At 40.1% G+C, this 13,279-nt stretch overlaps 1 protein-coding gene across 5 annotated transcripts in view; it reads right to left on the bottom strand.

Moving 5' to 3' along the window:
- NIPSNAP2 (nipsnap homolog 2) overlaps positions 1-10,125 on the bottom strand; it is a 31,654-nt gene extending 21,529 nt beyond the window's left edge. For 2 of the 5 annotated variants that reach the window (XM_016138559.2, XM_016138560.2), the window contains exons 1-4: positions 9,904-10,044; positions 3,195-3,334; positions 3,067-3,112; positions 66-160 (exon numbers count right to left, since the gene is read on the bottom strand). In XM_016138559.2, coding sequence (XP_015994045.1) covers positions 66-160; positions 3,067-3,112; positions 3,195-3,334; positions 9,904-9,974 — 352 coding nt within the window. In that variant the 5' untranslated portion in view covers positions 9,975-10,044. Of the gene's footprint in view, positions 1-65; positions 161-3,066; positions 3,113-3,194; positions 3,335-9,903 lie in introns of all 5 variants that reach the window. The other 3 variants (XM_016138562.2, XM_016138563.2, XM_016138561.2) reach the window with 3 other exon arrangements.
- Between the last annotated feature and the right edge of the window lie 3,154 nt (positions 10,126-13,279).

Genomic DNA, 13,279 nt, shown 5'->3' with positions numbered 1-13,279 from the left:
CATTTAAATTGTTACAGAAAAGGCTAAAGGAACAAGTGTTTATTTCAAAGACTTCTGCTTCCTACCAGCTTGATCCTGTTCGCCATACCACGTGTTCCAAGTCCCCACCAAAGTACAAGGGTAATGTTTATCTTCATGAATCTTTGGCAACACCTCTTGACTTAAAGAGAAGAAATAGCAACACTAATTAACCAACCAGGTGGACAACACATGAGCAATAACAGGAAAAAGGTCATCTACTTTGTGTTCTGACAACTGACCTCAGAATACATTTATGATAAAATGACATGCAAAATTAACCTTTTAGCTGAATTCTGTTCTACTTTGATATCCCACTTATCAGAAGCTTGTTTCTGATACTCCCAACTATATAGGACATTCATAACCAACTCAAATATAGTGACGAAAATGATAAGGAAGAGCCAAAGCTTCCAAGATTCCAAGAACTATGAGTCTACTGTTTGCCATTCCAGAAAGAAAAGAAGTACTTAGGAATGATGAGGTTTATAAAAGCTAACTTATGCTGTTTTCAAAGATAGAAAGAATGAGGGAAATGGGACTAGTGGAAAAAGAATATGGAAAAAATAAGAAAGGGAAGAAAACAGAAGTGGCACAATCAGGCAGAGGTAACCAGCAGAGAACAAGTTGGCTTAAGCAAGGAGGAAGAAGACAGAGCTAGAACACAACACATTTTGGAAGCAACCCCAATTCCAACAGTTACAAAGGGCATCAACATAACAGGAGACTCCAAATTAAAGAAACAACATAGGCATAAATTAGGTTCTATTTAATTTAACCAACTGAGGGGATTTGAGAGGTATCACCTAATCTCATGTTGAACACACTACCCAGTTCATTATCATTTATTGTACAGGAGTTGAGGCAAAGCCATGACAGGTCAGATTTAATTTAACATAGGTGCCAGAGCTTGATTCCATGGAAACTTTCCTGTATTACAGATTCTAATTTATAGGGAAAAGCAAAGGGAAGAGACATAACTATGCCATATGAAGAGAAAAGCTAAAGCCTGCATATTTTTTGAATAGAAAAAATGAAAAAGTATAAAACAGACCCAACAATGGATGAAAAAGGAAATCAAGGATCAGGAATAGAACCTGTTCAAATTGTCTGCTGACACTGAGCAGTATTAAGCTAGTGATCACCACCACATGCTGGAGCACCAGTACTGGGTGTATATTAATCGTTAACAGAGAAAAACTCAGTTTGGTCTTATGTCTAAGTAAAAACCCATAAAAGTAAATGCCACCCTTCAACAAATACACATGGTGTGGTCATTGTACTGGCTCATAAAGACTTATATTCAGAACTAATAGGGAATTAATGGAAATCAGGGGTGGGGAAAGCATAATGTTAGGGAAATAGAAATGGGCCTCCTTTTGTCATATGAAATGAGCAGGGAGTAAATAATCCTGAATTGGAGCCAACGTGGAAAAAGAAAGCCTGTACAAATGACCCAGGTGGGGTCCAAGAAGGGGCCAAGGCCTGACAACAGGGCATAGTTTATTCACCAATACAAAGTCATATATAGATTTGTAGCCAATCCTCTTTGTTGGGGGCCCTAAATCTGCTCTTAGAAGTGCTGGCCTTATATGAATGGAGGTTGTAAGGTAGGTAGTACCTGTACTCAGAGTGGATGGGTTAGGGAGAACCTCATTATAGAGACTCATACAAACCAGACAGGAGTTAAGTCTTTACTCCGAACAGGGAGTTGCTCCAGTTTCAGAGGACATGAAAAAGAAAAAAAACATGATGGAAAAAATGGAGTTCGATTAGATCAATTTAGCAGACTTCTGAGTAATGGATTGTGGGGTGAGGTGGAAGGATAGGTACAGCTACGAGCCCAGGAAGGAGTCAGAAAGGAGGCTACTTGGAAATGGGGCTCAATAGGGTAGGAAAGGCAGATGGAGAAGGAAGCAAGCAAAGAGAACCAAAATATATGTCAAATGAAGAATGCACAACCCTTAGAAACTAATCACAAGGAACTAAGGAAAAGGTTAAATAAAACCATGGTAAATAACAGGGAAGCTGGAAGAATGAGGTGATTCTACTTGTTGAGTCTGAAGGGAGAAAGCAAGACATCCAAACAAAAATAAGAATAGACTGAAATCAGAGACAGAAGATGAAGTAATAAAAACAAGGCAGGAGAGATAATCCAGGGAAAACATCAGCATAGAAAACCAATTTCATTTTACAAGAAAAGATTTAGAAATAAGCATCTGCTTTGTTTGCAGGCATTTTTTAATAAAGAGAATTGTGCTGCAGTAGGAAATTTTATGGTGTTATATTTCACAAACCGCCTCCAAAAATTAAAGATTTTTGCTTCTGAAAATCATGCTGATTCTGGTGACAAAATCATTTGCTTCTTTTCATAAAAGCAGATAATAAAGGTAAAAAAAATGCCTTTTAATTATATTTGCTCAGATTTGATCAGTAAAATAGTATTTTTATTAATTAAAAACTGATACACTTATTTTCTCTTTAAAGTTTACACATTCTGGAAGAGTAATTGATCTCAAATCAAGAAAATCTCCTGAAGGGACCTGAATCTTGGTGAATGGAAGATTTGGAAAGAAATGACAGTTATATTCAAATACACACAGGACTTTCAAGTAGTAGCTGAACTTAAAAGTAAAACTGGAAACAGTGGAGGTTCTAGGAATGTGAGTTTTAATCCTAACATTCACAGCTGTCCAGAGTTGGACTGTATAAATGTATTTAAGTGTCGACTGTCAGGAAGGTCTGCAGAAAGGATTCAAGCACTGGACGAGATGATGGACTAGACAGCCTTAAAAGGTTTTTTCCAACCTTAAGGGTCCAGTACAATTCTAAAGTTTGACAGCTTATACGATGACTTAGCTGTATGAGTGCTTAAAATCAAACTGCCCTCCTTGGTAATCCCACATCAGAGCTCAATGTAAGAGCCCCTGAACGTTCAGCTTTAAGAAAAAGGAATAAAGATATCACTCTGCTATCAAGTATTACCTAAACCAACAAATATTAAAATCATTATTTCTCCCCAAGTAAAGGATAGTTTGGTATACACACCAAATTTTGTTGTATGCGTCTAGGCATTCCGGTTTAACATTGTGAACTGAAACAAAAGAAAATTCAACGATAAACTTATGAAGAAAGGAAAAAAAGTCAAATATGAAGATAGCAGACCTATCACTCACACTGTAATTTGTATAGACTGCTTGTTTCCTTTTTGGCTAGGAGATTAGAGTGAGCATCTTTTCTTGGATCAACTTTCCGGACAAATAAGGATTTTAACCAGCTGTCTTCTCGAGGTCTGTTATTGGAAGATGTCAATCTCCTATAGTATAATACACAAAAATTTGAGTCTCATCAGAGGTACAAAGATTTCAGTGTCTTTAGGTACTGTCACATAGTATATTGTTTTCATAAATTTATCAATCCATTCAGCAAGCTTTGAGCACCCATTCTAGGTACTGTTCTAGAATCTGGGATACCACAAAATACCTGCTTTCCACTATGTACTCAAAAATAGCAGAAGGAAAGTGTAAAAGAAGTAACCTGTGGTTCTCCTAATAGGGTTCTCATGTTTACCGTTGCAATTTCCGCAACATGTTTTTCCCTCCAGCAAAGCAATTTTGACATAGAAAAAATTATACACTTTGGAAACCTAGAGTAGCCAAATTCATAGAGAAGGAAAGTAGTAAGGTGGGTGCAGGGGCTGAGGGGAGGGGAGAAAGGGTACAGTTTCAGTCTGGGAAGATGAAAAGTTTCTAGATAAACTATGGTGATGGTTATATAATAATGTGAATGTATTAACACCATTACTAAACTGTACACTTAAAAATGATTAAAACTGCAAATTTTATGTTACCTATACTTTACCAGAATAAAAAAAATGTGAAAATATACATGGAAATTAAATGAATTCTTTATTTAAAAAAATTTACCCCTAAATTAACCTTTGAATCAAGATTTTTAACTGTCACAAAAACCTAAGAATATAAACTTGATTAACACATAAATTTGCTAATTTTCATCTTATAACAATTTCTACTATATACATGCTGTCAGAAAGTAAGGATAAATTTGACAGAATAAACTATAGTTTAACCACAAACTTTTTTTAAAATTAAATTTATTGAGGGTAACAGTTAATAACATAAATTTCGGGCGTAAAAGATTATAACTCAACATCGAGTGTACTCTATTCTGATTTTTCCTTTTTTTTCTTTAAAAAATGTTTTCTTTTTTGTTGTTTTTTTTCCTTTTTTGACTTGTGTGTATGCTATTCTGTGCTCATTACCCAAAATTTAGTTTCATTTTGTTACCACATATTTAACCCCCTTTACCACTTCACCCTCTTCCCACCTACTATCCCCTCCGGTAAACACCATTCTGTTGTCTGTGTCTATGAGTTTATTTTTAAGTGCATACTTCCATAAGCTTGCAAGTGGGATTACAAATTTGTTTAATATCCCTAGAGGGCAGTATGGCATTATCTACATCAAAATTAAAACTGTGTAGGCCTTTTGGCCCAATAACTGCACCTGCAGTTACGTCCTACAGGCAGCCATATTTAAACAAGTACACAAAAGTGAATGTACAAAAACATTCATTACTGCCTTGTTTCTAGTTTGTTCCTGGTATATAGGCATTTGGATATTCATTAATGGGACTGGCTGAATGGTGAATATCCAAGATCAGAATAGAATGCAGTCATTTAAAAGGATGAGGAGGCAGATCTACATGCACATAACTCTGAAATTATGGGGAAAAAGGCGGCAGAGAACAGTTTTATAAATTCAGACATAAAGTGAACTGCTAATAGTGATAATGGCAGCTTTTTTTTTTTTTTTGCTTAAAAAAAATCAACTTGTTGCTTTAATGAACAAACATTACAGGCAATTTTCTTCCCATAAAAGGTTCTTTTAATTTAAAACTAATTCATAGGGCATTATTACAAATAGCTAGAAACCAGATAAAAAGGCTTTTGAATGATGTAAGCTTACAAATAAAACATATAAATATAAACAATGTTTTATATATATAATGATCAATAAATATGAAGTATTTTTTTCAAACCCTTCTATGATTGAAAAGCAACATGCTCATAGTAAACAAGCAAAATAAGATAATACCAGTTATGAAATTTTCTCATAAGTGCAATGGAGAAAAATATATAATCTTAAATGGTATTTGTAAAAAGAAGTTAGAAATTCTTCTATTTTGCCTTTACCATAGAATTAAGAAACTGTCAATGGTGGTATCCCTGAGAGAAGGGGAGTTTAAAAATTAAGTTTTTAAAACTACTTTTTCAATAAAACAAACTTGTAAAATTAAAAGAAATTAATTACATATAAAAGCTATTGGCCCTTTAGCAAAAACCAAACTCATATGGTATTTGTTTCTGTTTTCAGTTCACTCTCTGATTGTGTAAATAAACTCATTCTGAAGAAGGCAATTCTCCAAATTAATCATGGTAAAATTTATTTTAATAAAAATAAAAACATTTTGTCAATTTGTTTAAAGTGTTTTAAACACACATTTTGGGATAGTGGCATGAAGCGAAATGGCAAGTATATAAAATTAGTGGTATACAAAGTAGAAAGTTTTAAGATTTATTCGTGAGACTTTGTAGCCTTCCAGAAATACATACACAAGCATATGTACATATATTGATATTTAATCTCTATGGCATTTAACACTTTATAAAATAAGAGAACATAATAAATAATTATTGGCAGACTAAATCTGGAGGAGAAAAAAAAATCCGAAAGTAATTTTTCTCCTCCTCTTTAGAACTTAAGGGGATTACAAGTTAATAAGTACATACTTCCTGTTAGGCACTGGACTAGGTAGTTTGTCTATGTCATCTCATTTTGTCCTCAGAACAATCTAGTAAGGTAGGTATTATTGAATTTTAAAGACTGATCTGAGCTAAGAAGTAGCAAAATAAAAATATGAGCTTAGACCTATGAAATTCAAAATATTTTTACTAATTAAGGAATGTCTCCTCCTCAAACACAAATCTCAACTGAGCATTTGGTTGATTTTAATACCAAAGGGATATACTTTAGAAAGGGTAAATGAGGTCAGAGACATGGAAATGTTTTGTACACTAAAGATAAGCCTAAGAAACAGTCAATATCACAGGACACATACAAGAACCTGAGTGGTATTTGCTTGTGAACTTAGGCAACAATTGTCTTGATAAATGAAAGACAGTCTGACCAGCTATTCCCAACTGACTGTCAAACTCTGAAAGTTTTAGAGTGTCAGGTAACCAAAGCTGAATCATGGAAGAAGGCAGAAGCAGCAATGCCATCAGCTGTTAGGGTTTAAGATCCAGGCAAGGCTGGGGTTCTTTAACAACAGTGACAAACACAACTGACTGTGCTTCTAAGATTATATATATGTTGTGTGACACTTTACAGAGTGTGGGGTGGGGAACAGCACATTCTACAAAGCCCTAGACTTTAAATAGAACAAGCATTATGTGCCAGGCTCTCTGGATATAAAAATGAACCAGATGCCCAGCCTGTTCAGTCTCATGGGAAAAACCTAATAGTAAACAGCCAGAGTGATCACAGATACTGTGGACTTACACACACAAACTTACACACATACACAGTGGAAGTTCAAAGGAATGAACCATTATCTTGGCTTGCAAGGAGTGAGAGGGACTCCAGTGGAGACATTCTGGATCTGTCTTGGAGGACAAGAAAGGTAAACAAGGCAGGCAATAATTCCAGTCAAAGGGAACAACATGTCCATGAAAGTGTATGATGTATTTCTGGAACAGCAGATTTCAGTAAGGCAGAATAGGGTATGGGAGGACGGTGAGAAAGGTAAAGGGGTGGGCAGGGTAGTTAGGCTTTTGTGCACCATGCCTATCAAGTGGACCTTACCCTGTAAATGGTGAAATGCTAGCAAGTTTTCAAAAAAAAAATTCTAGGTGTAAAAAGCAGCCTGGTAGTGATATGGAGGATGGACTATAGCAATAAAGCAGGGAGCACGATGCCAAGAGTTAAGCTAGGGGAGTGGTGACAGAGAAGGCAGAGTGAAGAAGAGCTGGAGGTAGATGGGAAGCAGCAAGAGGGGATGGGCTTGGGGAAGACCTTTGGTTTCTGGCCTGAGCCACAAAGTGAAAGATGTTCTATTACTGGGGAGAGAGAATCCAGGAGGAGCAAGTAGGCTTTGTAGGAGGAAGATGCATTAAATTTCGAGTACATAAGCATCTCAGCATCTATGGGACACTAGCATGATGTCCACTAAGTAGCTGGTAAATAATTCTCCCAGGAATGCGTCCTCCTTTCCCTCTGAAATCACTCTTGCAAGGTCATCCACAAGGGGTATGTTGGCAAATCCAGTTTTCTTTTGTCATCTTAACCTTTTACCAGCATCTGGCACAGTGGACTCCTTGAAATACTTCTCCCTGGGCACTCATATAACAATGACCTCATTGGCTGCTCTTTCCATCTCCCTTGCTGGGTTCTTTTCCTATATCCAGCCTGTAAATGTTGACACATGCCAGGGTCTGTTTCTCAGCCCTTTCTCCATCCACACTCTCTCCTCAAGCAATCTCTTTCATTCCTATGGTTTTAAAAAATATTTTATGAAAAATTTCAATCAAATACAAGACAGTATACTGAAACCCACGTATTCATCAACATTTTCAATGTTTTGCATTTCTACATGCTGACAACACCCAAATGTTACCTGTAGCACAGACATTTTTGAGGAGTCACAAAGGTTAAGGTCAACTGCCTACTTGGCCTTTTATTTGAACAGCTCACAGTCATCTTAAACTTTACCTGGTTCAAAGCTGCTCCCTCCACCCCACATCTGTTTCTCCTCTGAATTACTAGCAAGCTCCCGATGGAGAGGACCTTATGTGCCTTATTCACTGTTTCCAACAGCACCTGGTACATGGTGGGCACTCCTATACCTATGGAACAAATGACTCAAGAGTATCTGTCCAGTTGGCTATTACCTTTAATTCTGTCTCCTTTCCAATATCTGACTGAACTTTTAAAAACATATGTCAGATGATGCCACACTAGAATTGATATCTTTAAATGTTTTCCATGGCTCCCAGAACAAAATCCAAGCTAAGATGGCTTACAAGGCTTGGAATTATGCGGCCCTTGCTTCTTGCCACCTATCCTCTAGCCAGTCTTCTGTTCACCCACCCCTGTGCTCCAGCCTCCTACACTTTTCTAGAGTTTCCCAGCGTGCCCGATTCCTTCTCATTCAGGCCTGTCATGTACACTGTCCCTTCACGTCTCAGCTTAACATCACCATCCTTGAGAGGCCTTCTGCAATCAGGTTCCCTGATTTTCTCTCATGGCACCGACCTCAATCTATAAATCTATATGGCTTTTTAACTGCCATGGCTTTCTGGAGATAGTAACTATGGCTATTATGCTCAGTTCCAAAGACATCATATATATTCAATATTGGATAGAATCAGATAATTAACTAGGTCTAGACTGAGTTCTAAAGAACACCTACAGTTAAGGCAGACTAGAGCCCAGGAAAGAATAGTCAAAAGGTACAGGGGACCTGAGAGAGCAATCAAAGAGCCTACAAGAAAGACAGAGATAAGGACTCCAGGGTCAAGAACATCTGACTCCATCAGGGGGTCAGGGTACTGGTCCAATTCTCCGGTTTCCTAGCTTTGTGACCTTGGACATTTAAGGTAAACATGTGAGGTAACATCTTCAGTCTCAGCTGAAAGAAAATATGAATTTCATGGGCTCATATCACATATGTGAAAAAAATAAGGTGCACAATAGATGCTCCGTAATAATAAAAATGAAAGGAGGTTGACTTATCAACTTGGAAACAACAAACATCAAATATGGAAATATGAGTTGAGCGCTGGGCCTGAAGTCTGACAAACTTGGGCTCAAATGCCTTTTCTAGCTATGTGTCTCACACCCTTTGAAGTTCCATCTTATTTCTGAAATACATATCCCATTACTTAAGATTGACACTAGGATTTAATGAAATGTCATATTATATAAAGCTCCTTGGCCCATAGTAAGAGTTTGATAGGTAGTTTCTTCGCTTTTTCATTTTGAAGTGACAACTATATTTTCTGGAGGCTCATGATTAATTAAAAACAAACAAAAAATAACATTTAAACCTGGTGTAAAGAAAACGAGAAAGCAAATATCCGCGTTAGTATGGGCTTCGGGTTTTTTTTTTCTTCTTTTGAACGTGGAAGTGGGACATGAATATGTCAAAGTGATGAATTCAGAAAACCGAACATTTAACCCAATGAGCTTAGAAAAACAAAAGTTAAACATGAACCCAATGCCTACTTAGTCCTGTAATTTTAAATACTTTTTCATTCACTACCTACTTTTAAAGGCAAGTCAAACGCTATTCCTAGTACTGAGACCTCCTCACTATCCTCCGACCCTCTTCAGTGAGGATGATGCTTTTTCTTCCTCACAACGACCTAAGAGGATATTATGTAGTGCCTCTGCTGCCCTTTGCTGATGCAGACATCGGCGTTTTGCGCCCGGAGGCAGCTTTCTCAGGACGCCGGGGGAGGGGGAGGCCTAAAGGGCCTGCGGTCTCGGCCGCGCGGCTGACGCTTGGCCACGACTCGGGTCGTGCCGGGGCAAGGACCCGCAGACCGGGCCGGCATGGCCGGCGGACGTGGCCTCGGCGCCAGGCACCGTCCCTTCCGTGACCTTGAGCCCGCTGGGAAGGCGCTCCGTCCTCGCCGCGGCTCGGGTCCACTCCCGGCCCCCGGCCGCGGCCTCGGCCACTGCGGCCCGCAGCCCCAGCCACCCTGCCGCACGAAAGCGCGGCCAGGCCGGAGACCCGCGCCGGGAACCCCGCACCCTCCGTCCTGCGGCGGCCCCTCCCCGAAAGGGCGGCGCTGCTCACCGGAGCCCGGGCATGAGGCTGCAGGGTGCGGCTGAGGCCGCTCCACGGGCGCAAAGCACTCGCGCCGCCATCTTGTCCGGCGCCTCACCTCCCACCGCCAGGGGAGCAGCTGACGCCGCCGCCGCCTCCGCGACCCCTCCCCCAGCCGCGCGGGCCTCGAGGCTGCTGCCGGGCGGGGCGCCGCCGCTAGGGGGAGCAGGGCGCGAGTAGCTGCAGGCCGATGCGCAGTGCGTCCCGGCGCCGGGAGGCCCGGCAGCGTCGGGAAAGGAGCTCAAACCAGAGAAGAGTCCGTCCTAAGAAAATAACCTCCAGTGGAAGGAGCTGGTTCCCGCAACAGGGTGCTCAAAAGAAACAAGGGCAAGGCTTGAATGCACGTGGAAATGTCCACAAAAAAAAGAATAACAATGTTGTTAGGGGAATCCTGGACCTGGGGGGCAAAGCTGGGAGGCAGGCTTCTCCCTGAATACCTTTTGCATTTTATACCATGTAAATATATTGCCTTTTCAAAATAAATAAATAAATACCTACATATTGCGTTAATAGAAATATTTTGGATGAAAACATATTCAAATGTCTCCCGAGACTGCTGCTGGTCCCATTCCTATCCTCAAGCAGTCCCAGGCTAGTGAGGCAGAATGTGAAATGATTGGATCAAGTGAAGTGGAGAGGTTCAAGAGACAGGAAGGGAGTACAGACAGGAAAGCATGGGACTCTGAAGTGCAGGATAGACACCCAGGAGCTGGCCCAGCAGTGCAGTCCCAAGGCAAGGAGTTGACCAATGGAAGAAAGGAGGGCATTTTCCACCAGCAGAGGAAACAAAGTCGAAGATCAGGATTGCACTGTTTGGGGAAAAATGTATCTTGCGATAAGATAAAAGAGCCCCAGTAACTGTGAAAACTGCAACCAAAACAAGGTAGGCAGAAAGGGAGCTAGACAGTGAGAGGGTAGAAACAGGGAGGAGCAGAGGCTCCAGACCCTAAAAGCAGCATTTTAAGGCCAGTGTGTCTTCAGAGGCCAAGAGGAAAATGCCCTCAGGACTGGCTGGCTGAGAGGTCTCTGCTATCCAGGTAGATCTTTTTGTGTGTGTGTGTGTGTGTGTGTGTGTGTGTGTGTGCGTGTGCGCGCGCGCGCGCGCGGGGCGGGGTACGGGGGGCGGGGGCGGGGGTAGCTTCAGGGGTTAGGGTAAGGGGCAGGAACTGGGCTTGTGAACTGAGGTTGTCTGTGTGGGGTGAAAAATGATATCGAGTAAGTGTTTTGTCACCAAAAGAATTTTTTTCCGGGGAAAAAAAGTTGCAACCCAGGGCATGCAGACATGGCAAGCCAAGTGTATACTTTGGGCCTGTGTGCCAAGATAGAAGGGTAGTTATATAAGGGGAAAGTTAATGAAAGAAGTCAGAATCATAGAGCTTTATTATAGAGTTCTTCCTGTAGGTTTTCACAAGCCCTAGCTCCTCCTATAGACCTCCCCCCCCCCCCCAACTGATTACATTTGCTTAAAGTTCCAGTTCATCTTTACCATCGGAAGCTGGTGATCTTGGAGGCAAAGGAAGCATTGGGACTCAAGGAATGCAATTTTCTTACTGGAGCAAGGTTTGAACACCTTACTATGGCAAGGAGAGGACAGAAATAGTTCCTGTGGATGGAGAGGTGGCAACAAGGATTTGCCCTAGACCAGGGATATAACATCTGTCTCTTAAAGGCCAGTGGAAAGGAGGCCAGGGGACACAGGGGCAAGTGGCTAGAGGATGTGTAGCTGAGAGAGTTCCCTATTTCAACTGGCATATGCTAGGAGAGGCTGTAGAAGCTGGACAGACCCCAAAGGGAGGCTGAAGTGAGCTTTCTCCACGGCAGAAAGGACATGACCCAGTCCTGCACAGGGGGAGGCACGGCCTCTTCAAGCTAGTGATGTGCAATCCTGACATTTCTTTGCTGACCTTGCTTTTGTGTTATTAGGCTACTCATTTTGCATTTTTTTCTCCATTACCATTTTGCTTTGCAGTTCCAGTGCTTTTTAATGCGGAGAGCTACCCTTATTTCACAGGTGGTGGCTTAGGTTAGTCAACACCATTGAATAAATACGGGGCATCTTCCTGATGCATAATTTTTATACTGAAATTCTCAAAAATTATAACAATGATATGTTAAAGTATATGTAAACATTTAAAATATTTGAACTTTTAGAGATGTCCTGTCCTTTCCAGGATAACAGAGCCCCACCTGCCAGAAACCTAGACAGTCTTAAACGCTTCTCTTTCACTCACCCTTCCTGGTACTAAGCCCTGAGAGTTCTACTTTGAAACATCACCTATCTAACCTCTTCTCATCTTCCTTGTCCAACTCAGTTTACATCTTAGTACCAATCTAATCCTACCTCTAATCTGTTTCCTTCCAGTCCATTCTCTACACTATTACTTTTATTGAAATGTGAACCTAATTATGTCACTCTTTAAAAATGTTAAATAACCCACCACTTACAATATAATTCCTGCCTGTTTCTCTGCCTGATTTCCACCCTTGTTCAGATTATCCCAGCAATTCTCACTAGCTTCCAGAACCCCTTAGTTATGCTCCTTTCTCTCATACTTTTTGAAGACTTTATACTCCTTTCCCTCACCCAAGAATGCCCCTTCTACATCCATCTACTAGCCTGGAGGATCTTCCATTAAGATTCAGTTCTAGCACCATCTCATCTCTTCTGGGAAGTTACCCTAATTTCTTCTCTGTTTGCCATGAAGGCACCTGTGTATACCACTAGATTATGAGCCCTGAGAGGGTAGTCATGGTTGAAACCTTGTGCTTGTATAATACACATATTAGCTGAAGTTGAAATAAGCTCCAAATCTAGGGCCCAGAAAACTGAAATATATTGCTTAATGTTTCTTCAGGTCAAAATTTAAGTTATCACAGTTTCTTAACAGACAGCAACAAAACTCGAAAACTCTCCAATTCAAAAGCATGTGTGAGAAGTTCTACAACTTCATCAATGTGTCAGATTTAAGAACTCATGACATATTTAATGTAGCACAGGATACAGGATTTTAAAATGAGTAATAAAGAATTTTTAAGTTTATTTCTATATGTCAACATTCTAATATAGACTTTAATCTGATATAGTTTAACCCCAACCATGTTGATTATTTCTGTTTGGAACTGGTTAAACCAGAGAAAAATTTAAATTAATTTTGAATATATTTTGAATATATACCATGAAAAATATTCACTTAATGTTCTTATTTATGATATCAAAAAGGTTTCTTCTCCCAAAATAAAGGTTCTAAGATAAATTCAAGATTCCTCTGAATGAAAAATAACACATCTGAAGCAGTGACCTTAAATATAAGCAGAACATTTCTAGGGACACTTAGCATAACAGGAA

This window comes from Rousettus aegyptiacus, unplaced genomic scaffold (genome assembly GCF_014176215.1).
Source record: "Rousettus aegyptiacus isolate mRouAeg1 unplaced genomic scaffold, mRouAeg1.p scaffold_m13_p_8, whole genome shotgun sequence".
Taxonomy (NCBI): domain Eukaryota; kingdom Metazoa; phylum Chordata; class Mammalia; order Chiroptera; family Pteropodidae; genus Rousettus; species Rousettus aegyptiacus.
The sequence above is the reverse complement of the archived record's forward strand: the minus strand, read 5'-3'. Positions and strand labels throughout refer to the sequence as shown.